The following is a 24,822-nucleotide window of genomic DNA, read 5'->3' on the forward strand; positions in this document are numbered from 1 at the left end:
GAGCCCAGGACCCCTGTCTGCCCTTCTCGGCGGCAGTGTAGGAGGCTGACATTCGGGAGGGAGCCTACGCCACCACGAGTGCAGCTGAAATGAGCAGGGGGCAGCGTGTGAACTCCAGATGTTGAGAATTAGGATGACTATAAACAAATTTGTTTGCCCAGATCCACCCAGCTTGCTTTTTAAAATTACTTTTATATTTGGTAAACAAACCCATATTCTCTTTTCTTGGTTGCAAATAAGACTAATTCTTTAGGGAATGACAATCCCCGTACCGGTTAACACAGTTCGTTATTCTTTCTCCAGAAATTGCATAATTCGCACATCAACATGATTCTCCCAATTGGTAGTTTTGAAAACTTGGGAATTCAGTGAAAACACTACCATTTGTGATTACTCTTCAAGACTGCTTTAAGGCACACCTGTCACCTAATTAATTTTCTTTTCACTTTGCCAACTTTAACATCGCGATGTTACTTTAGCTGTAAACACTCTTCACTACCTCATGTTGTGACATTTAATTTTATACAACTGTCACGGGATTGGGGCAGGGACATGGGCTGCAGCTTTCATGTATTATATAGCAAACTGCTCCGTTGCAGGTGATTATCTGAGTTCATGCCTGGAAATTTCACCTGTGCGTCAGTTAGTAAGAAATGTCCGCTCCTATTCTACCACCGCCTCTTCTTCAATCATCTGATTTAGGGGTATCTTCAGCCACCCTGGAGCACACATTTCAAGACCTTCTGATTACTTTCCCCGCTGCACAAATGTGGTGCATAATTATTCACATTTTGTCATCACTCCAGCACAAACCAACGTTTAGCAAGTTCAGAGCTTCCTTTGGATAAGTCACAGTAAATATGCTCCTCTGACGGCCTTCCACACTGCCTAGAAGGGTCCGACTTTACTCTCAGCAGTCACGTTTCCTTAGGGTCTTTTGTCAGAGTTAGAATCCACTAAAAACAACAACATTTCAGGAAGCTTCTCTGTTCAACAGGTCTGAGCAAGGCTGATAATCATCTAATGCCTGATTCACCCCTTGTATGTTCCAACATACGTGTGCGCGCATGTGCACACACACAGATACACACCTTCGTATATAAGGAATGATTGTGAAATGGTTGACAACAGAGTTGAAAGCTACTTATGACAGTCCTAAAACCAAAACTCTTTCTTCCAGGGCCGTTGTTCAAGAGAGAACTGCAAGTATCTTCACCCTCCAACACATTTAAAAACTCAACTCGAAATTAACGGGAGGAACAATTTGATCCAGCAAAAAACTGCAGCAGCAATGCTCGCCCAGCAGATGCAATTTATGTTTCCAGGAACCCCACTTCATCCAGTGGTGAGTACATTGCATCTCATGATGGGCGTTGGTACAGGCAAGGCCACGGTGACCTAAAATGGTGTCCGCCTACTTTGTCTCTTTGGCTACCATTAAAGCAAATAGCTTTGAAGCTAACTAGATGCTGAAAATAGGGTTTTTTAGATTATTTAAATGGAAAAACGCACATAGAAACTGTAGGCAAAGACAATTTCTAATCAATATCTGGGAAATCTGTGTCACTCCAACTCTCTCTCACCAGTAACCTCCATATTTGAACCATCTTAGAAGGGCAACAGTTCTATGTTCTCATTTAGAGTATGAATTGATGATCTATGCAAAGAAGAGATTCTGATGCCTAAAACATTATTAGCAATGCAACAGATAGATTATTTAGTTCAATGGTATCATTTTAAGGAAGGGGAAAATGAAACCACAGAAGTTAGTGGATTTGCCCAATGTCCTGCAGCTAATCAGTTGTGGAGCTGAGCCTGGGCCTCAGACATCTTGACCAGGGCGCTTTCTGCAGTCTGCTCTCCCTGGAGTCTGGCAGAGGCCTGAAGGAGGGCTGCCTGAGCCACCCACGCCTCCCGTCTCAGAGGCCTGCAAAGGGTGCAGGAGCTGAGGCAAGGCCCACAGGATTAAACGCCCAGGGAGTTCAGTCTACGAATACGTACTGTGTCATATTTTCTCCCTGATTTCACAGTGTTTGAAAGTACTTCCTTAAAGGTCTGGAAATTGCTCTAGGAATGAGGCCCAGAGGGAAAGGAGTGCATTTTTTGGCTTTAGTGAATTTCGTTTACACTTGTAAATTTTTTGTCAAAAACAAGCTAATTTTTTAAAAAACAAAGCCAGTGAAGTGAGTGAAATTTGCTCTTTTTTAAAAAAAAGGTACATACACAAGAGATGATTGTTTAAAAATCAGTCTTTATTGTATGAAAATTCTATGTCATTGAAAGCTGCTAAATGAAAAGGGATAGCTACCAGGGAGTTACATTTTCTTGTTGTGCGTCCATGAGATGAGATGGGGAAGGTGGGGTTGGTCCAGGAAGAGGGGAGAGAATCCGGGCAGATGGTTGGCAATTCTGCTGGTCTCTGGGTTTCTGCCCAAGAATAGCGGCACAAAGGAGCCAGGAACCAGGTCTGCCCAGAGGGAAAAAAAAAAAAAAAGTGCAGGTGCAGGGGGCTCCAAGATAAATCAGCTACAGTCTTGTGGGTGTAGACAGACTCAAGGAAAAGGCAACATAAGATTCAGGCCCAGGGAATTATGATTTTGGATGAGGCAGGAAAGGCCGCTTGGAGGAAGTCCCAAATAAGTACATCTTAAAGGATGAGTAGGAGTTATCCTTGATGTAAGGACAACACAGGTAGAGTTCTGAACACATTTAACACCAAATACAGGCGTTTAAGTGGATCTACTTAAAACCATTCACATGTATAATTTATGGTTCTCTTTATTGATACACACGTATAAATTATTTTATTAAATTACCTAAATGCTAAAATAATTTAATTATACATATTAAATGACGTCTATGGGAATAAACTTAGAACCACCTAGGTCAACATAGCAACAGTGCATTATGTCGTTTTAATCGTTCACTTCTTATTTACTTAGAATTTGTAAGGATTGACCCCGGTACCCAATAATGGCAATGTTAATAAGAAAATTCCATTCCTGTTATAAACTATTAGTTGAATTTTCTTTGAAAGTTATGTTTATGTATTGTCTCATATATTAATTAGAAGACAATAATCACGATTACTCTATGAAGAAGGAATATTACATTTAAGTATCTTAATAGAGGTTTTTAAATCGTAAGAAAAATTAGAACAAAAAATGTAATCAACTTAAAAATCATTAACTCTACAAACAAATAACTTCAGAGTCTCAGGAATGAATTAGTGACCTAATACAAGGTAGTAGGCCAAATAATGGCCCTCAAAGGTACCTGGAAATGTAAATGTCGCCTTCCAAGGAAATAGGGTCTTTGCAGATGTGATTTCCCTTTGAGATGGGGAAATTCTCCCGGATTAAATGCGATCACAAGCATCCTTATGAAAGAGGCGGAGGGACAGTTGACACACATACGGAAGAGGAGGAAGGCAACGTGCCCGTACAGGCAGAGACTGGAGTGATGTGGCCACTAACCAAGGGATGCCAGCAGCCACCAGAAAATGGAAGAGACAAAGAATGGATTCATCCCTAGAGCTTCCAGAGGGTATATGATCTTGCCAAAGCCTTGACTTTGGCCCAGTGAAACTGATTTCAGACTTACGGCCTCCAGAACTATGAAAGAATAAATGCATGTTGTTTAAGCCACCAGGTTTGTGGGAATTTGTTAGACCAGCCACGGGAAACTAATACATGCAGAAATTGCTTCAGACAAATTGATAAACATAAAGTAGCCAGTACCCCTCCACTTTTAGGTTTCCTTCTTAGGTAAACTTCTCTAAAGAGCTATGCATATTTTTTTCCACTCCCTTTATCTCCCATCTCCACTGAAATCTCTCACCAGTGACCTCCATGTTGCTAAACCAATGGGCACTTCTGCTTTTATTGTACTCTTTCGACCTCTTAGTAACATGCAATCAATCTCTCCTTTGCGGAGCACCCCTCGCTCTCTGATCGTTCCTTCCTCCTCTGTCTCCATTGCCCATTCTTTTCCTCTATTATATGTTGAGGCTGCTATACATTGATGTTCCCAGTGCTGGACCCCTCTCTCATTTACCCTCTCCTTCATGGTCTCATCCATTTCTGTGGCTCTGAATCATCTACAGGCTGAGAACTGCCAAATGCACGTTCCCAGTCCAAACCTCTCCTCGAGTCCCAGGTTCAGGTATCCAGCTTCCTACTGGACTCACCTTCAAATTTCTCACAGGAACTTGACATGTTCAAGACCCATTTTTTTATTCTACTACACTTCCATCTCAGTATGTGCAACCAGCAGTTTCAAACCAAAACCAAGCAGATTCTCTCACATCCAGTTCATCAGCAAATCCTGGCCTTCGAGTCCATCCTCTTCTCCTCCCAGCCTCGTCTGAGCTGCCATCACGTATTTCAGAATACTTTATAAGCTGTTCCCTCCTAATCTCTCAAGTTCCACTCTTGCTTTATTGCAATGTATCCTGCACACAGCAACCGGAGGACTCTTTAAACACATAAAGGCATCATATCACTCCCTTTCCCATTTCACTGGAGACAAAGCCTGAACGTGTAACCTTGACTTTGTCTATAGTGCCATCTGTGATCAGGTCCCTTCCCAGCTCACCAACTCATTCCGGGCCACTCTTCCTTTATCCACTGAGACCAAACCAAACTTTCAGTTCTGTGAACACACAGAGCTCTTGTTTGCCTCAAGGCCTTTGCTTTCGCTGGAAGTTTCCTACTACTCTTCACGTTTTAACTTCATCTTATTCATAAGGACTCCAACTCTATCCCCTGCGACCCACCACCAATCTCTGTCATTAGAGAGTGAGGCCTCCTCATTTCTGCTGATCCATAAAAATGAATTGTCATTTTATTTCTTTGTCCTTCCCCACTAGGGTTTAAGTTCAATAAATGTAGACACAGTGTTCTGGCACCATGTCTGTACCACCAATGAATATTTACTGAATGAACGAAAATGCGAACTGTTCTTTCCTCTTCTGTCTCAAATTCGTTACATTTCAAAAGTCTCATTCACCTTATTCCTCCTAGCGGTTTTTCGCTCTCCGATTTCTAACAGAGTGTAACAGCAATTCTTCCTTCCCTTCCCGGCACACTGCTGCCCCCAAGCCCTCACCTCCCACACAGCCTTCCCGCGTACACTCAAGATAAAGCAGCAGGTGGGTAGCCTTTAGCAGGACAGGGATTCAAGAGCCTATGCAGTCCAGTCCTTGGGGGCAAGGTCTAGTGTTGAGTATTCTGAGCTCCAGAGATGCTTCCGGAGGTAAAGGGAGAAGGCGTAAGAGATGCCATGTTTTAGGTCTTTCAGCGTGAGTGCCAAATACCTACCCTTTGAAGTCACAGCTTTCTAAATGTATGAGCTCTCACGCTCTTGTTTTAAAAAGTCAATTGACTACATTTTAGAGCCATAAAATACCTCAGGCCACTTAGTCATTCCTCCCCAGCCCGGATCCTTCCTCCCCACTACAAAATATCAAAGAGCATGTGTGCACACTTGAGTGCGTGATCTTTGAACCCAGACCTACTGCTGTAAGGTACTGAGAAGGAAGAGTGGAGAGTGAGAAACACAGGCAGGTGGGGTGAAGTCCAGAGCGAAGATGGCAAGACCGGCATTTCGGACATGATTTTCTTCCAGAAGCCTCTCTGCAGCTCTTGTCCTCTGGCCTCTCTCACCGCAGTTAGTGCTGAGAGATGAGGAGGACCAAATGGATCTCGTCTCAGACCACCTGGCACCAGCCCCCCTGCAGGAACCGCAGGGCCGGTTCTCCCAAGCCCTAGCTCGTGACCTTCCAGGAGCAGTCGCCTGGAGGTGCTGCCCTGCTCTTAGCTACCAACTCAGACTCAAGTTCAGACATCAGCCTCAACTCCACCTGGAGACTTTAATTTGAAGCCAGGATCCGAGACCCACTTTTCCAGGCAGCTGTTCAGAGCAGCCCTAACCTCCTGCCTGCGGGAGGCCCTGGCTGACGGTGGGACACGGCTCCCCGCCTGTGCTCACTCTGTACGCTTATGTCCGTAAGGGCAGCTCGTGTTTTTGTTCCCTCTTCTGTTTTAAGAAATTACCAATGAAATCTAGTAAGTGCAGAGGAGTAAAAACAGCCCCAGACTGGGAGCCAGGGGTCCTGGGTAGTTTGCCTTGACTCTGCCTCGGCAGTGCTGACCTTGGGGAATCCAGGCAGGCTCTACTCTAAGTTGCTTTCACCTGAAGACTGTGCAGTTCTCGCTGCCACACTTGCTTCTCGCGGGTACTGAGAAGATTAAAGAAGACACCGTGTGTGAGGATGCTTTGAAAACAGCCGAACCTTTCACAGATGTAGGGTATTACTGTCAATGAGAATAATAATAATAATAATAATCTAGTGCCCATATCTGAAAATTACCACAACTGCATTTTTTTTTACTATTCAACTTCAACAAAAAACACTCTAGATAAAACAAAGAGGAAATATCTAATTGAATCTATCTTCATAAAGCCTATGAACTTTTAACTTTCACATGAAAGAACATACATACTTTCCCAACCTGTATTTCAAAATAAAGAAGATATTTGCTATCATTTAGTAAGATTTTATACCTCTATTATTATATTGCTATCCTGACTACATTCCTGTTATAGAATCAATGGACAATTTGGGGGAAAAAACCTTTATTAATACTGATTTTTACACTACTAATGATAGCTGCTATTTCTTGTGTTCCAACCATGCAAAGTATTATAAGAGAGACCTAACACCTTGCTCAGCCCAGGTCTTTAAGCTAAGTAGTTTTACTTCCCTTCTGCAGATGAGAAAACTAAAGTTCAGAGAGGTTGATTTCCTGCCCAGGGTAAAGATTAATAACTGGCCGAGCTCAGGATTTTGAATTCCTGTCTCCCTTTGTCTAATCTTTGCGTTTTTACTTTTAAATAATACTCTCTGTGACCTATATTACAGCTAACATCAATAAAACGAACTGCAACCTTCATTTTCGACCATTAAATTAGATGAACAAGGAACAAAATTTGGCTAATGGCGAGAGATTTGTTGATATCCAAAAAGGTTTTGGGAAATGGGTTTTGAGGTTCTGACAGCCCATTGGCAGTCAAGGTACAACCTGAATGTGTGTCCCTACACTGACCCGGCCTTCAAATTATCTAAAAGGGAGGGAGGCTGGCAATTTGCTTCAATAGAAAGTCAAAAATGGAGATGTGGGGAGGGCCCTAGTTTCTAAATGTTTACTTCCATCATTAGTCTCTAGGTTAAATTACACGACTAGTACTGGTTTTTCCTAATATTTATTTTCACTCCTCATCTATGACAGTTGTCCCCAAACTGGGCTGCACATCAGATCACGTAGTGAGTTTTTTTTTAATGCAAATCTCAAGGACCCTGCCCAGACATATTGAGTCAGAATTTGTGATATCTCTATTTATGAAATTCCCCTCAGGCATTTCTGATATAGCTGGTTCTTTGAATCACTGATCTGTTGTGATTTATGACCTTTCAGAATTGATTTTCTTAAATCCTAACATTAGAGAGCCCTTATACCATTTAAATCACTTGGCTTCTTTTCAACGGTACTAAATTATAAAAGCTACAGTTACTGAAAACCACAACGTTCTATAATTATGACTCAAATGGGTTGAAAATGGAAAACATTCATGTATAAAACTCTGTAGAAAGTCAAGAAAGAAAAAAAATCCTAACTGCCATCAATTTCCCATGTTAAGACCTCATGAAGCAACTTTCCCCCAAAGTGAATTTTATGTCAGAGCCATAAAGATCTAAGAGGCCCTCATGAGAGTGCAGCAAGCAGCCCTCTAAGACCATTAGAATCACCTCTTCCATCCCTCCCCCGACCAGCCACTTCAGTGAAGCCTTTCAGCCTCTCCAAGAACTCCCCACACAAACTATCAATAATTCACTGCTTTCTAACAGCATCGTTTGTAAAAGATATTTTTCCATTATTGCTGTCAACAAAAAACTTAATACACACAGATTATTATTTTTTCCATATGTTCGACAACTCAGAGCTATAAATAGACAACAAGAATGTTACCCACAATGTACAAATAGAGAAGTAGCATGACATGGCCAACCACATAGTTCAATATGAGAAAATTGCATTAACATGTGATTGCAAATACCTAAAATATCCTAAAACTAAATAGGGTGAAAGTCATCCAATAACTCAAAACAAACAAAACAAACAAAAACTATTCAGGTCCAATTCAGTGCAAAGTTTATTCTAAGAAAAATCTTTAGCATCTTAAATTTTTAACATCAGCTCTTTGAAAGTGAAGCAAAGTTTGTTGTTCTCTTAAATGTACATTTTTAACATTGGCTCTTTAAAAGTGAAGCCAAGTTTGTTGTTCTCTTAAATGTGCATTATTTCCTTTCTGAAAGAGATATTTTCAGGTGAACCTTTTGAAAACAATCATCCCGTCAACAATATATTTCTTCTTATCCCTGGACAAAGAGTACAGTGATAGAGAAGTTTAGTAAGGAACTCTTTGCCTTCATCACTGCTGCATTGATTTTGTGACCTAGGAAACCAAAGCAACTTTTAATGGCCAATGGTAAAGTTCAAGCCCTTCCGTCCAACCTTTCAGGAAAGGAAGATTGGATCTAGACATAGTTGAGCTAGAGCAAGAAATAGCAGGTCTAGATGTAAGCTGCCTATGAATTTGGGGGTTGTATATGCTAGTGACAGAATATGGAAACAAACTGGTAAATCTGAGCAAAATAGAATACCAAATAATCCCCACTTTTTGAGAGTGTATAAACTTGGTCAGTCTGAAAATCAGTCTATAGTCAAGGGTTTTTCTTTCTTCCTCTCCCTTGGAGAGCCACGTAGGAGAAATCAAAGATTATGAGTCAGCATTCCCTGAGTTTTCCTGCCTTCTTGTTGTGACATTCAATAGTTTGGAATGATGAGCAATTGGAGTGAAATTATTCTTTTCTTTTCTTGAGAACACTTTCATGGGAATAAAAGTTCAACCTGGTCCCTGTAGTTAGGTGTCTATGATGTTCTCCCATGTGTTTGTGTGGTTTAGGGAAGAGAGGATCTGTAGGGACTTCATTTTTATTAAGCAAAAAACAGAGAAGCTTAATGAATTTTCACAGTTCAGCATTGATCTATGCCACTAACACAAAGAGTCTTGTATGTAATGAATGAATTTTGCTCAAATGACACTTGCTGGTGATTTTTAAAAGTTTTATTCTAAAGGAATCTTTGTCTTGTGTTATCTTCCTTTAACAGCCCACTTTTCCTGTAGGTCCCGCAATAGGGACAAATACGGCGATTAGCTTTGCTCCTTACTTAGCACCGGTAACCCCTGGAGTTGGGTTAGTCCCAACGGAAATTCTACCCACCGCGCCTGTTATTGTTCCCGGAAGTCCACCTGTCACTGTCCCGGGCTCAACTGCAAGTCAGAAACTTCTCAGGACTGACAAACTGGAGGTACTTCAATTATATTTGTGGTTTGAGATGCATCTGCGGTAGAACTATACCTCTGTGTAAGTGAATGCTTGTAAGATACTAATTCAGCCTTGCAAAACAACCATGCACACACATTCACCTAAAAGCCATGCATTCACACTTCTATTGTTTGAATTTAAGGTCAAGTGTAAAGGAAATTCGTCTGTGGGAAAAGAATAAGTTTAATACAAACAAAAATCTGCGGTGTGGAATGTGTGTTCAGGGGCAAAATACGTAACAACCAATGGAACATTGAATCAGTCACTATGCAGGCCACGAAGATGGTTCCCAAGGGCTCCAGCTGTGCCAGGCATGAACCTTTGCTGGATCTTGGAAAGGTCTGGTAACGGGCAGGTTAGGAGGCCAGCAGCCAGGACAAGGGGGACACTCAGGGACAGGGGTGGGAGGACGTAGGACTATGACTACTGACCAAGCGGTATGATCATATTTCAGTATTTGAAGAACTAGTATGGCTGCTCTAGCATGTCGCAGGATATCAGCCCCAGTTGTGTGTAGGTAAACAGGGGGGAACTGGAGCCTGGGAAAATCTAATTATTGATTTGAGATATTTTCTTTAACTTAAATTCAAGTGATCTACAAAAGTCAAGAAAACACAGACTTAGAGAACAAACTTTTGGTTACCGGGGTGGGGGAAGGGTGGGGGGAAGGGATAGTTAGGGAGTTTGGGATTGACAGGTACGCACTGCTATATCTAAAATGGATAAACGAGAAGGACCTACTGTATAGCACAGGGAACTCTGCCCAATATTATATAACAACCGAAATGGGGAAAGAATTTGAAAAAGAATAGATACATGTGTATGTATAACTGAATCACTTTGCTGTACACCTGAAACTATCACAACATTGTTCATCAACGATATACTCCAATATAAAATAAAAAGTTAAAAAATTCATATATTTATAAAACATAATTCTTAAGTCATGAGTCAAACCAACTCACCTGTACTTTACTAGGTAAAATTTCTCTTTAATCAGTTAGGGCATTCATCCATTTATCTTAACTACTGTATCCTATGACATTTAATAGAGCATTTTGTATGGGTGTGTACAGAGTCTGATAGATTTTTCAAAGAGTTCCTTTAATTCAACCACCAGTTAGTTGTGAGGTGATACATATGTATGGTTAGGATGTACACTGTGCTTTACCTTGGATCATTTGCGAATGTTCTTTCAATGTGCATTTGTTTAAATATTTACCCAATAAATATTGAAAATGATAAACTGTTGCCTAATATCAGCTTCCATCTGGAGTATATAGATCCCCAAATGAAAAGACAATAAACTCCCATCGCTACTGTTTTGATCAAGACTAACCCTGTGAATATTGAACAGACCTTTCATGGGACTGGAAAAGTGTTTGGGGCTCCACCTGGTGGACGCATGAAGGTTTCGTGTTCAGTACGTGACCGTGTGGTTTAGAAAACAAATTAAATCAGCTGAGTTGGGAACAAGTTGTCCTTCCCAACAGGATTGGTAGACAAAGACATATGTAAAACTGATGCACGAGGACCTTAGCAAAGCAGCTTGCAATTCACTTCAAACCAGGAGTGAAGTCAGCTGCACACAGAGCCCCTTGGTAAATGCCTGATGGCTACTCTACACCCCAGTGCAGTCTTAGCTTGGAGTCATTGCACTTACAGAGGGAGGCATACTCAGAATCTGTGGGAATAGTTTGGTAATTTTTATTTTGTACATTTTATGAGCTAAAGATGGAATGTTGGATAATATCCAAAGTAGAAGGGAACAATTAATAATTTTGTGATTTATCTGCTTACCCTTTAAACTCGCTTGGTCACTGGTCAGTGAAACTGTATTTCCCAAGTACTTCTGACTCTCACAAGGCTTGAATGTCATGTCACTGACCCTTCCTGTAATGTCACTAATGATAAAGATGTGAACTACCACTTGAGCACATCAACTTTGGATGTGGAGCCTGAGAAGAAAATAACTTACGATTTTACTAGTAATTCTTCCCTGATAATGATATTTATAAATATAAGTATTATGTATATATGTTATTTGTGTTATTTGACATTATCGGTATTTAGGGCAAGGTTAAGAATACTCTTTAAATTCCAAAGAAAATTTTCTTTAAACAGTAAACTCCTGATCCACGAGAATTCTCAGAGGGTGGAGCATTGCAGTTACTTGAGATTTCAGGATAATTAAGGATTAAGGAATAAAAAAAAAGAAACAATACATCAACACTTCAAACTCTATCCTACTTCCCTCCTTTTACTTCTCTCCCTTTATCTCTTCCCATATTTCTCTTTGTATTTTTACCTTCTTTCTATGCTGTCAGAAATAATAATATTGTGATTTAAATGAAAGTTTTGGTGTCTTAGATGTCGTAGTTCTTCTAATTTATGAGTATAAGCATACGTTATCTTTGTGGAGCAGGAGAGGCCTATGGGCTCTCCCTTTATCTCTTCCCATATTTCTCTCCGTTTTATTTTGTTTTTTTGTTTTTTTGTTTTTTTGTTTTTTTTTTTGTGGTACGTGGGCCTCTCACTGTTGTGGTCTCTCCCGTCGCGGAGCACAGGCTCCGGATTTGTATTTTTACCTTCTTTCTGTGCTGTCAGAAATAATAATATTGTGACTTAAATGAAAGTTTTGGTGTCTTAGATGTCGTAGTTCTTCTAATTTATGAGTATAAGCATACGTTATCTTTGTGGAGCAGGAGAGGCCTATGGGAAAACGGAAGTACTCCCATTCACTGCAGCCCCCTTCCCATCCTCAGAGAGGAGAAACAAGTTTATTCTTTTAGCAGTTGTGCAGCAATGACCTTGTGGCTTGATCTTTGGTGAAATAATCCCTCCATGTAAAAAACCTGTAAAATCCCAGATTTGTCATGGTAGAAGAAGATGTGGCTATATATAGACGTCCAAATTTTATATACGTGTTTGTATATATATACCCACACACATATATATAAAATCTCCAAATTACTATATATATATAATAAACTATTCTTTCTTTCCTTTCTTCCTTCCTTCCCTCCCTCCCTCCTTTCCTTCTCTAAATAAATAAATAAATCCAAGAACAATGGGGGCCTTGTTGATTTAACTGCAGATTTTGACTTTCTTAATATAGATTCTCACCCCAGAAAAGAGGGCGAAGTAAAAACTCAAATTATTTTGCCGGGGATTCCAGTTACTTGAGTCCTGGATAATCGAATGTTTATTGTAAATGGCACAAAAGCCACCATTGAAAGAAAGGAAAGGCATTTATTCCTTTTCTTTTTTTTTTTTTCTTCACATTGTGACTGCGCTCGCAGAGGTAGTTCCCGGCGGCCCCGGGGCCTCCTTCTGCATCGTGTGCTCTTCTCCCCGTGTCCTAGGTCTGCAGGGAGTTCCAGCGAGGAAACTGTGCCCGGGGAGAGACTGACTGCCGCTTTGCACACCCCGCCGACAGCACCATGATCGACACAAACGACAACACCGTAACCGTTTGTATGGATTACATAAAGGGGCGTTGCATGAGGGAGAAATGCAAATATTTTCACCCTCCTGCACACTTGCAGGCCAAAATCAAAGCTGCGCAGCACCAAGCCAACCAGGCCGCCGTGGCCGCCCAGGCAGCCGCGGCCGCGGCCACAGTCATGGTAAGTGGGGCGCGCGCGCCGCGCACCTTCCCCGGCCCGCGAGGCCGGAGCCGCGCCTTCCGCGCGGGGACGCGCACGCTCCCCAGACCGCTGGGAGCGGGGGACGGCTGCTGTTCCCGCTGCTCCGCTGCCTTCGTCCTGTCTCGGTTGCCCCCGTTTTGTTTTGTTTTGTTCTGTTCTGTCCCTCCCTCCTTCCCTTCTGCAGCACAATAAGTAAATCCCTCAGGCGGGCGCAGGGAACGCGGGGCGGGTGCGAGCGCCCTTCCCCACGCCCAGCTCTGCTCGAGCTCCTCGCAGAGCGGGAAGGACCAGGGAGGCGGCCCAGAGCCCGAGAGAGAGAGACAGAGACAGAGAGAGAGGGAAACAGGGCGGGAGGCCTGCGGCGGCGGCTGTGCATCACCCGCGGCCCTCCCGAGACAGCAGTCCGGAGCCAGGAGCCCGCGGCCGGCGGCCCCCGCTGCCCGGCTCTTCCATACCCTCATCTTTCGTCCCTCTTCTGTCACTTATCACAAAGGCCATGCTGCGAACTCTCTCTCCCTAAATGAAATTTTATGCAGAACATCAAGTCATGAAACAGCTGAAGATGGAGCTGTAGGGCTGGTGCTTGGAAAAAAAAAAAAAAAAAAGACCTGGAACCCAGCCTCAGGTCCCTGAGTCACTGTCCTGTCTCAGGCCCCACCCCAGACCTTTGGGCTCTGAATTCGAATTTTAAAATATCCCCAGGTGTTTTGTATACACAGTCACATTTGAGAAGCCCCTACCTAGAACACTTAAATTTAGCTGTATTCTGGGATTACCTGAGGGATCTTGAAAGGTGCTAACATCAGTCCCTTCCCCCAGGTTTCTTATTTAATTAGTTTGGATGTGGACTGGGCAGGGGCGTTCTTTCTTTATTCTTTCTTTCTTTATTTAGAAGCTCCCAGTGTGCAGCAAAGTTTGAGAACCACCGCACTGGCCTGTAGAATTAATTTGTTTTCGTGGGAGATCTCTGGCTTGACGGAAGTCTATTTTAATATATGATATAGGCACTGGGCGTCCATTCATTCAAAACATATTATATAATGAGGCCTGCCGTGCATCAGGCCCTTGCTGGCTGGAAAAAATAAATTAGGCAGCTTTCCTTGCCCTCGGGGAGCTTGGAGTTTAAGTGACTGGCGATAATGCTTCTCCATGACCCAACGGAAATGCACAATGGGGTCCGGGGTGGAGGGGGGCAGGAAAGACTCGGTGGCCAGTCATCCCTCGAGAAGGACAGATATGGCTTCAGAGATGAAGGGTATAGTTTAAAACACATTGTTCTAACTAGCGACCACCACTTCATACACTAACGCCTGATCAGAATGCAAGGGTAGCTGTTATACACCAAGTTCATGCTACTCAACATTCTTTCCACAAATTTTTTTTTTTAGAGAATGATTCATTTTATTTTATTTTATTTTTTTAGAGAATGATTCGTTTTATTTTATTTTTTTATTTTATTTTATTTTTGGCCACACCACGCAGCTTGCAGGACCTTAGTTCCCTGACCAGGGATTGAACCCGGGCCCTCGGCATGAAAGCACAGAGTCCCAAACGCCAGACCGCCAGGGAATTCCCTCCACAAATGTTTACAAGGCCTGGCCCAGTGATAAGCAACAGGGATGCAGAGAGGAAGGCACAGAGCCTGCCCTACGTCATCACCGCTTAGTGTGGCCCGTGTGCTTATTCAGACCTTTCCACTCTCAGCTTATTTCCAAGTATCTTGAGCACTGAGTCCTTCATCTCTCTCACTGTTTCTCCTCAGAGTCCTTGTCCCTTTAGTGTTGTTTCATCACTGGACATAACAGTGATTTTTCTTTGTGTGTGAGTTTCTATATATGTGGGAATGTATGCATCCACATAAGAGAGTCAGGACAGTATAGATAAATTCTCCCCTTTTTGTTCTCATAAAAGAGTGGTTTTCGAAACTGATTATAATTAGGAGCAGGGGGTGAGGGACCTGTAGGGGAGATGAGAATAAATTGGTCACTTAATGCTGATGAAAAAGGAATTCTTTTAGAGAGCAAATGAGGTCTTCCATACACTTCTGCAGTGTGGAATCCATCTTACCATCCACTTAGTGAAGATCTCATCCTACCGAGAAGTAAAATGTTTTTCATTGTAATCATTCTTTCAGGCCAGCCCAAATTTACTCTAACTGGTGTGCTGATCGCTGGGCACAAAGAACACATTGTTACCTTAAGCGAATGTTATAAATCATAACTAGGTATCAAGGATACCCCCAAGGCTGATCAGAACTCTGGTTGCAAGAGACAAACACTTTTACTAGATCATTTAGTGCCCTCCAAGAGAGTAGAGGTAAAATAGGGCTCAGGGGTAGATGGATCCAGAAACTTGAAAACCAGTAGGTCTCTCTCTTTTCTTTTTTTCTGCTTCTCTTGGTATATCGGCTCCATTCTCTAAGATCAGCTTCTCCAGACAACGCTGACCATGGCTTTGGACACCTGTAGGGGCACATTCTTACATTTCCTGACAAGAGACAAAAATAGTATCTATACCATCTCTAATTAGGGGAAAAAAAAAAAAAAAGAGCCACCAGGGTCATTTTGGTGGTTGTCCTGTGGTGAGAGTAATAGCATGCCATGATTGGCTCAGCCTGGATCACGATGGCCATCTCTGGCCACTGGGATATGAGACAAGGTTCTGGGACTGTGAAAAACTTAGTCCCTATACCTCAAATACCTGTTAAATACAAAAAAAAAAAAAAAAAAAACACTGGTACTAATAGTGACCTTTACAGCTGAGCCCTGAATTTATCTGAGCCTTGATTTATCCGGCTGTTACCTAGAAGTACCAGTTCTAACATCTGCAGTCAATATGTTCTTCAATCACTGAAGGAACAGTGCACCTAGAATATGTCAATGGTAGATGACCTGGGTTGATGGAGATAGGAGAAGAAATGGCCATTTACACAAACAGCCCGGTATCTTTAAATCAAGATTCGACTCCTCTATGTGCCTTTCTGTGCATTTTCACATCATTTTCATCAAGATGCACAGATGTCGTTGCAGTGGATGTCAGTATATTTAGTTACCACGGTTTCCTAGATTGTTACCCTGCGCCCAGATTTGGAGTTCTGATACTTCAGGTGATCTTGCAGCACCGTCAGAGACAACCCAAAGGAATGTAGTTTCAGAACAAAAGCGTCAGTTTCTTTCTGACAATGACATGAAAATTACTGAATCTGTCATGTCTTTTTAGTTGAAGTGAGAGGCTCATTTGAAACCAGTCTAGTTGCAGTTGGATGAAGTCAAAGTATTCTTATTCTCATAGCAAGATTACTCAGTACACTGAAGAAAAACTATTATTTCCTTATTTAAAAGAACAGATGGGAGTGATGATTGCAGTCAGAAGATATTAGTATTCCATTCACCTGGGCTCCATATCTGAACACCGAGAATTTCTGTAGTGCAATTTTTATTATTGTCCGGGATTTCCCCTTCTTTGGATTAATTGGACCCTGAAAAGGAATTTAAAGCTGGATTCCAGAAAAAGAGGCATCTCTTTCCTTTAGAGGCTTATTCTTTTGCACTGCCTCTTCAAACATGAGCATCATTCTCATCAGAATTTTTCAAATGTAAAAATAAGCCAGACAGAGCTTCTCTTCGGTCATTTTAACACAAAGGGTATCTGATCTTCAAGTCAGCAGTCTTTCTTCACACACACACCAAAATGGGGCTACACCAGGAGATACTTATTTTGTAAAAGGAAACAGGACCAGCCGCCATCAGCTAGATAAGTTGCAGTTGTTCAAGAAAACATGTACAGGAACTTTGAATCCCATCCTACTTGTCCACATTCTTCTCTTCCACATTCGAGTGGCAGCTCTGACTGCTGTCGTCAGCATTTCCTGACTCCTCAGGTTTGGTCTTTGCCTCTAATGCCGGGCCCTTGGTTGGCTTGCCTTGGCTTGAAGTTGGCTTGCTCCTTGATCCAGAAAATGAAAAGCCCGGCTGTATGTATATAAGGCTGGAGAAAGCCCAGAGGGGGCAAAGGATCAGAAATGTTGGTGAAGCCAGCAAGAATGGGTGCCCAGTGAACCTGGAACACAGTAGGGGCTCAATTAAAGAGCACCTCATTCTCTGCATAGGTGCCTAAGGCAGCTCCCAAGATGCACCGGGCTTGGGGATCTCTCAGGTCTATTTTAAGCCTGAAGATCTTTCAGTATAAGTAAACACATGCCTGCAGCCACATAATACTCTCTAAAACGGAACATCTGTGTACTACAAAGCCACATTAGGACATGATTATTCATCCATACAGTTTTTTAAAAAGCATTCTACACATGTGCCTCAAAGTGTGAGGTGTGCAAGATATTAATATGTACACTCGCCCCTCCAAGACCTTAGTGATTTCCTTGAAGAGACAAGCTATTTGCATTTAGTAAAGAAAACCCCAAATAAGGAGTGGTGGAACGGGAAATGCTGCCACTGTCCAGCTCAGTTTAGGGCTCTCAGCTTCTTTAAATTCCTAGTTTATTATAATTTCTGTCGAAATTGCATTTCATCAAACTAAGATTGGAAAAAAAGAGAACATTAACCTTTCAGGTGTCGATCCTAAGGGGAAATATTTAATATTTCTTTTTTCTACTTGGAGACTTCATTAAATGATGTTCTGTTAAATCAAAATTTTGTTCATAAATACCAGCCTGTGGAGACCTAATCACTCTTCTAGTTAGCATATCATAAAAGATCAACCCAATAGCAGATTTGTTCTATAACTCTCAAAGGCTGGAAAAGTGAAGGAAAGAATTGAAACCAGAAAGTTGAGGCCAAAATGATTTTGGGTTTTACCATCCAGTTAATGTTGTTAGTGAACTCTATGAGAACGGGCTATGCAGCTTTATGTAGTTAGTACAGACTGATATAAGCAAAAAAATTTTTCTAGTTTTTAAAAATTGCATTATCCAGCAGTGTAAAACTATGCAGGAATGAAAGATTTTAAACAAAAATGGTGTCATGAAAGTTACATCATGGCAGACTGACACTTGAGGAAAGAATATTCAAAGAAGCCTTCTCATTGTGCAGCTTGTTGGGCTTTGAAAATGTTCACAGTTCTGCCTGAAGAACATGATTTCATATTATGTCATGGCCTCTATCCAGACCGCCTTCCAAAGCAGCTTCTCCACTGGCCATTCTAAGCCTCTCCTGTACCTATAGTCCTTGCCGCTTTATTGCTAGTCTCCACCCCGCTCCACCCTTAGCTCTTTCCTTTACCTCCTATCACCTCCATACTTTTAATCCCGAGTCTTCAAATGATGATGAACAGCTCTTTATTGGCCAAGGAAGATATCATTCATTGTTTCCCATTTTGAGGGTTAAATACGATCCCATTTCCTTTCAAATGCCATAGCTGTAACTCAGAACTTTAGAATAAAACATTTTGTATTTATTGTGCAAACCTAGGGATTTACCTATTGTGCTAAACATAAAAAAATGGGTATTTCATTTCTTTTGTTTGCATTGGAGCTATTCCTTTGAATTTCTTTATTTTCATAGAATTCCATCATAAAATTTCTAGATTTTTTTTTTACAACAGTTATCAAGGAACAGGAAAATTTTTTCATCATGGTCTAAATCAATCACTATTTATTATTATTTCAGCTGTTTAAATGAAACTATCTGCCCACAAGTATGGTTATAAGTTAAAGATATTATGTTCCTTCTAATAGTCCAAGCAGTTCTTTGCTATCTTTTAGCTGTTTGCTATTTTTAGCTGTTGTACTTGTTCTAGCCAAGCGTTTCCCACATCTCATTAACTGGGTTGGTCACGGATTATACTTAAAAGTACGACTAGAATTATTAAATATAAATTATTTTGATACCTGAGGACACTAAATACCCTTTAAAGGGTATTTTCTTAGTGTAATCTGGTAAGTTGTTTGCGATAAATTGAATTAAAATTTCAAATGTGGTGGAAAACAGAACGGATGATAAGTTAGTCATTAGAAACCATATGATGGAATAAAAGCAGGAAATTTGAGAAACCTACTATGCAAATTCAAAACTTGTTAAGCTTGGAACCTTATTCCACGTTACCAGATCCACACTAGCAAAGTGAAGAGAAAAATTGAGACAATTATCCACATAATTCAGACAAAAAATTAAGATCCAAACCCAAACAGTTTTGCCTAAATAATCTTGTGTTTGAATATTTTTTTGCCTGAATTGTTTGTCTCAGTTTGCCGCTTCATTTTGTTAGGCTGGATCTTCATTAAAAATTATTTTTATAAAAGTTAAAGATATTATCTTTTTCTTCAACTTGGATCTTATAACTTGGATGTTATACGTAGTGCATTCATTATTTTATATTTGAAAACTAACTTATCAGAAGTTCATCAATCCCGTGGCCCTTAAAAGTTTTGCATTTTTTTCTGAAGCAATGTAAAAAATGCTTATGGTGTGTATGCAAGCTGCTGTTTTAATTAACTTTCCTGAATTTCAAACATCTATATTTTACTCTCTTATATGCTTTTAACTAAGGTATAGTAGATGCATTTTTGCTTCAATACTAATTTAAGGTGTAATATTCATTTCTTTAGAGAACATTTTTGTTGTTGTGCATGCCTAGTGTTTTGTACGTTGTATATTGCATTCAGAATATTTTTTTCCTTCTCACCTATCCACAATGCAATGCCGTTCCCATGATGCACCTCTGCTTGCTGTTTACCTGTATGTTAATTCGCTTGAATCCCATTGGCCCACTGCCATCATGTGCTCGCTGCCTGTTATTAAAAGACTCAGTCGACTGCCAAAGCAATGAAGCGACCTCTCGAAGCATCTGTAGACCTGGTACTTTGACCTTTCACCTTTCGCTTTGCATGTAGCTTTTCAGAGAACCATCTGAGATTTGTATTACTTGTAAACTATTGGTTGCAAACAATCATTATTATTAATTAAGGGAAAAAATTCAATAAGGTGTTTAGCCATCTCATTTTCATATGTAATATGTGGAATAAATTAATCCTAACAAATTTTAATACCTTTTCCAAAAGAGTGAAGCAAATTTAAATTACTTGGCTTGGAAAAATGCTCATTGTAATTCTAATTAACCTTTAAATTCAAGAAATTGCCATTTCGTTAAGGAAAAGAATAGGTATTAATAATAACACAAATGCTTCCTTCCCCCCTTAGACTAGTTTAACTCATTTTAAAAGCTGAAGTCATTTTTCGTTGTTGTTGCTTGATAGCTTTTCTTTTCCTTAGTTAAGATGCTACCGTTTTGGATTACAGAAATCATGCTTTGCTCTCGGTAACAAACTCTCACTCATTCGACTTTGCCGCTGTTTAAATTAAGGTGCATGGCAGACGCATCTCCTTAGCTGTCATTTTTAAAAAGTATGTTGCAATTGATGATCTCTGTGGACGCTGAAGGTGTGTTCACTTTGAGTTATACACATCTTATCCAATTCTTCACTTATAGGCCTTTCCTCCTGGTGCTCTTCATCCTTTACCAAAGAGACAAGCACTTGAAAAAAGCAACGGTGCCAGCACTGTCTTTAATCCCAGCGTCTTGCACTACCAGCAGGCTCTCACCAGTGCACAGCTGCAGCAACACACGGCATTCATTCCGACAGGTATGTGCCCTGACAGTTCCAAGTCCTGTGTCCGTGTGCCTCCGGTCATGTGCTTTCTTCTCATTCCTTTAAGCTGTTTGGTGGCATCTAGTTTGCTTTTAAAGGTACGATAAATACAGCCTGAAACTCATCATTGTCCTAGCTATCTAGATAATTTACCTTGCTTGGGACAATAGCTAAAGACTGTTAGGGTTCTAAAGCCAAATACTTTATAGAGTTAAGTGACAGTTTGAACCCATGAGAAGCAAACAGAAGTTAGGGCTCTTGGTTTCTTGTATTTACACAAGCTGTGTAAAAATTGTTTATGTAAGTAAGACCTCTTATGTGTGACAATTGAAATTTGTCATTAACCCTGAATGACCTAAAAATAGCAATTCCAGTAAATACTAACCTTTTTTTTTTCCTATTCCTATTCAGAGCACTAAACAAAACAAAACAAACAAACAAAGAGGCTATTCAAATTAAAGCAATCCTCTACTCATATTTTTACATCCATTCTATCTCTTTTGCCATCCTTCTCAACTTCCACCAAGTTCACAAATATAGAGAACTCTTATCCTCAGTTTCTAAGCCAATGCCTGATAATATTAGGTGCTAAGGTGCTTTAACTCTGTCATCCAACTAAGAAATGAATTCTGTTAATCACAGAACCTTGAAGTTTAAAGGATTCTTAGTGATCTCCTCATCCAATTGATTGTTTTACAGATGAGAAAGCTGAGGCCCCCTAAATGTGCAGTGACTTCCCAAGGTGGCACTACTAAAGAGAAAACGACCTAGAACCCAGTTTCCCTGTGACCAGTTCGATGTACATGACATGACACCAGCCAGCCTCCATAGGCGGAGGCCAGAGTCCTCCTTTAGAGCTTGGCATAAAACATCAGATAAAAGTGAAGAAACAAAAGTACAATGCACGCCAACCCTCCTCTGTTTTTTTACCCACCTGCCTGACCACAGACCTACATACACCATAAACAGACACAAAGAGTCACCATAAATGACTAGGGTTTTGACCTTTTAGTCTGAGCTAAAAGAAGGGATAACATTTGCAAAATAAAATTTGCTGTAGTGTCAAAAATAAAAATAAAAAGAACCAGGGAGTGACTTAGGCTTTAGTGAGAAGGCTGTCCATTGAGTTCTTAGTTTGAAGTCAACATTTTCAGCCCATGACAGTGACTTGAAGGTCAGTATAGGTGAATAACGATTTTATCAAAAAAAAAAAGCATATTGATCCCAATCCACATGTGTGGACTTTTCACGTTTATTATCCATTTTCTTAAATCCTGTAGCATATCAGGAATTAACATAGGAGGGAGCTGAATAAATATTTCTGTCCTATTCTCTATATAAAATCTACACTTTGAAATGAATTATTAACCTAACAATATTTATATTGTAGTAAAAAATGTAAATTACATTAGTAAAGTGGTTCTTAGTACATAGTTTTCCTATTTTAGTTCTGCTCTTCTCTTAAAATAAATAGACTCATAGACCTGTAGAATGAGTCTCCAAATCAGTAATTATTGGGGCTTCAATCTTGTCCTATTACAACCTTAACTAGTGACATTTCAGTACAGTTATAGCACAGCAGTGATTGTACTTGTAATCCACTTGATATAGCATGTTTATAAAATAATTACTAGAAGGTAAACTTATCTGAAGGTCCTGTGTGATTTCTACAAGTGTCTTATTTGATAGACCTTGTCACTAGATATTTTAAGAGAAAAAAATTGTGGAAGAATATACTGAGGGGAAAAACCGAAAAGGACGGGACGAGTCTGTTTCTGAAGACTGGGTAGCAGTGCCACTACCATTTCCTGGGAATGCCTCTGAAACCCTGGAGCTGAGCCATGCAAAAGGCTGAAGGCCTCTAACTCATATTTAACACTTCAATAATGACTGACTTGTTAAATCACTGGAATAATTCTCACGTAAAAATACTTCACCTGGAAACCGTTTAAAGACTTCCAAAGCAAGAACGAATAACGTCCCATTTGCAGTGGCCTGATGATAGTTGACGAAATGCTTGTATTGAGGACCCAAAGGCTGTTCTGGGTGCTGTGGTTGTGCACTTCCGCCCCCTGCTGGACTCTTTAAGAACTGTTCAAGTGTGTCCAGCAACTCTCAATAGAGGGTGGGCTTTGGGAGAAGAAAAGTGGGTCCTAGCCCGCTTAATTCTGTGGGTTAGAAGTATTTCCATCTGTAACATGACATAAATATCATAATGAACAAACATGTGGATCTCATGCTTTGAAATGGTATTTCAAACTTCTATGAAGTTTTCACGTTTCTCTTAAATGATGAAAGGATAATTTTATTAAAAGGAAATTAGCATAGTCCTTCCCCCAGTTAAATCCGTAACAGAAAATTCAGTGTTTATTTTAGTTTTTATTTCAGGCAGTCTTTCTCATAAGCCACACTTTCAACCTAATTTAAAATGATAATGATAATAATCATTCTTTGTTAATCATTGTTTTAAACTCTGAAAATTAAGTGATGATGTTCAAAAATAATTTTTTTAACTTAGTAAATGAGGGGCTCATTACTTTTAAACTGAGAGATTTTGATTTTTCTATAAATACTTTACATTAACAGTTATCATAAATGTGAAACAAAAAAACATTTTATGTTCTCCTGGAAGTTACCCTTTATTGAAAGGTCATTCACAGTGAAGTTTTTGATATGCTGCTAAAATTCTCCCATTGATACAATGTGACTTTGAATTTCAGGAATTATGCCTCCAGGCTGTGGAGATATTAATTTAAAATATTACGCAAAATATAGGATTCTTCTCCAAACCCATGCTAATATAATTATCACCCTGGTTGATGCCCTAGCACATTTGCAGTGGGTGGGATTTTTCCTTTTTTGATCGGCATTATTTTAACCTAGTGGTTATACTTTTTCTTTGCTATGTTAGGAAAGTGACAAAAACCACACACACAGAAATAGCAGCATAATAATTCTTGGCATTTCTCTGACAGGTTTATTCTGAGTTCCTCTAAGTGTTCTTATCTCATTATCCTTCAAGATAGGTCCGCCAAGTGGCAGGCGTAATTGTTTGCATTTTGCAGATGGGAAAACTGAGGCTGTGCCTTTGCTGTAAAGTGGAATATATGATTCATGGAATTGTCCAGATAATTCTACTCGCAGATTCTAGAGTTGAAATGTTTGTGTAACTGAAGCAGAAAACGTTTGAGAAGTCTTTGTTAATAGAATTAGTGCCTCAGTGAAATGCTTCTGCCGGTCAGAGCAAAGGCGACCTACTGACTCTCTCCTTGATTTATTTCATTATATTGGAAATACAGAGTAAGTAGAACAGGGAAGTGCTAGCACAAATACTGCCTAATGATCAGAAACCATACTATTACATAAGTTTATCACACACCTTGGTGAAAGATTTGTCAGTGTTTAGTGGAAACCCTATCTGTATAACCATAGCAAAATGTATTTATCCTATTGAATTCAGCAAGCCACTGTTGAACACATAGTCTGTTCTGGGTTCCAAAGCCAGTAGGGGCATACAACGGAGGTCAGAACAAGGCAAAAACCAAATATAATGCAAAGTGTGAAGGGCTACCTTAGGCAGTGGGCAAAGCGACTTAAGAATGAGGAAGCAAGAGACAATGTATTTGGCCATCGGATGTGCAGTAGGTGGTGGCGACGAAGGATATGGAGAAAGAAAGACTTTCCAAAGGAGGAGAAATTTGCTTAGGACTTTGAAAGGAAAATTTTGCCAGTGCGGGAAGAGCATCCCAGGCAGGGGGAACGGCATGGATTGGGAAGAGTGTACTTGAGGAACAACAAGTTGCCCGTTGTAGCTCAGTGTAAAGTACTGAAGGGGCTGTGTTTGGGGGGGTGGGGGGGGGCGGGAGAGAGTGGGGTGAAAAGGCAGAGATGGGGCTTAGAAAGAAGATCAGGACCAGAATCTGCCATTGAGTAAGACAGCCACACATTGCAAAAATTATGTGTTTCCGACATGCATATCACTTGTAGGCCACAGAGAGCGAGATGCTCATCAGATTGCTTTGGTCGAGCATTTCAGGCACATCCTGAACTGAAGCCAAAGGACGGCTCCAGTCCTAGCCCAGTGTGGCTGTAGGAGCTGCCGCTGATGATTTGCAACCCAG

At 40.6% G+C, this 24,822-nt stretch overlaps 1 protein-coding gene and 1 long non-coding RNA gene across 8 annotated transcripts in view; one reads left to right on the forward strand and one right to left on the reverse strand.

Annotated features, from left to right (window-relative positions):
• The window catches only part of MBNL2 (muscleblind like splicing regulator 2), a 156,191-nt gene that overhangs the window by 100,012 nt on the left and 31,357 nt on the right, over nucleotides 1-24,822 (forward strand). For 4 of the 7 annotated variants that reach the window (XR_008619068.1, XM_028497777.2, XM_007101402.4 and 1 more), the window contains exons 3-7: nucleotides 1,181-1,345; nucleotides 9,234-9,434; nucleotides 12,817-13,080; nucleotides 19,857-19,910; nucleotides 20,542-20,695. Coding sequence is in view for 6 of the 7 variants with exons in the window: in XM_028497777.2 (XP_028353578.1) it covers nucleotides 1,181-1,345; nucleotides 9,234-9,434; nucleotides 12,817-13,080; nucleotides 19,857-19,910; nucleotides 20,542-20,695 (838 nt within the window). In the remaining variant the exon portion in view is untranslated. Of the gene's footprint in view, nucleotides 1-1,180; nucleotides 1,346-9,233; nucleotides 9,435-12,816; nucleotides 13,081-19,856; nucleotides 19,911-20,541; nucleotides 20,696-21,400; nucleotides 23,198-24,822 lie in introns of those variants that run through there. The other 3 variants (XM_028497779.2, XM_007101403.3, XM_007101404.4) reach the window with 2 other exon arrangements.
• Nucleotides 1-24,822, reverse strand: part of LOC129392695 (uncharacterized) — a 115,590-nt gene that overhangs the window by 12,232 nt on the left and 78,536 nt on the right. The window lies entirely within an intron of this gene.

The sequence above is a fragment of the Physeter macrocephalus genome, chromosome 13, assembly GCF_002837175.3.
Source record: "Physeter macrocephalus isolate SW-GA chromosome 13, ASM283717v5, whole genome shotgun sequence".
In the NCBI taxonomy this organism is placed as follows: Eukaryota; Metazoa; Chordata; class Mammalia; order Artiodactyla; family Physeteridae; genus Physeter; species Physeter macrocephalus.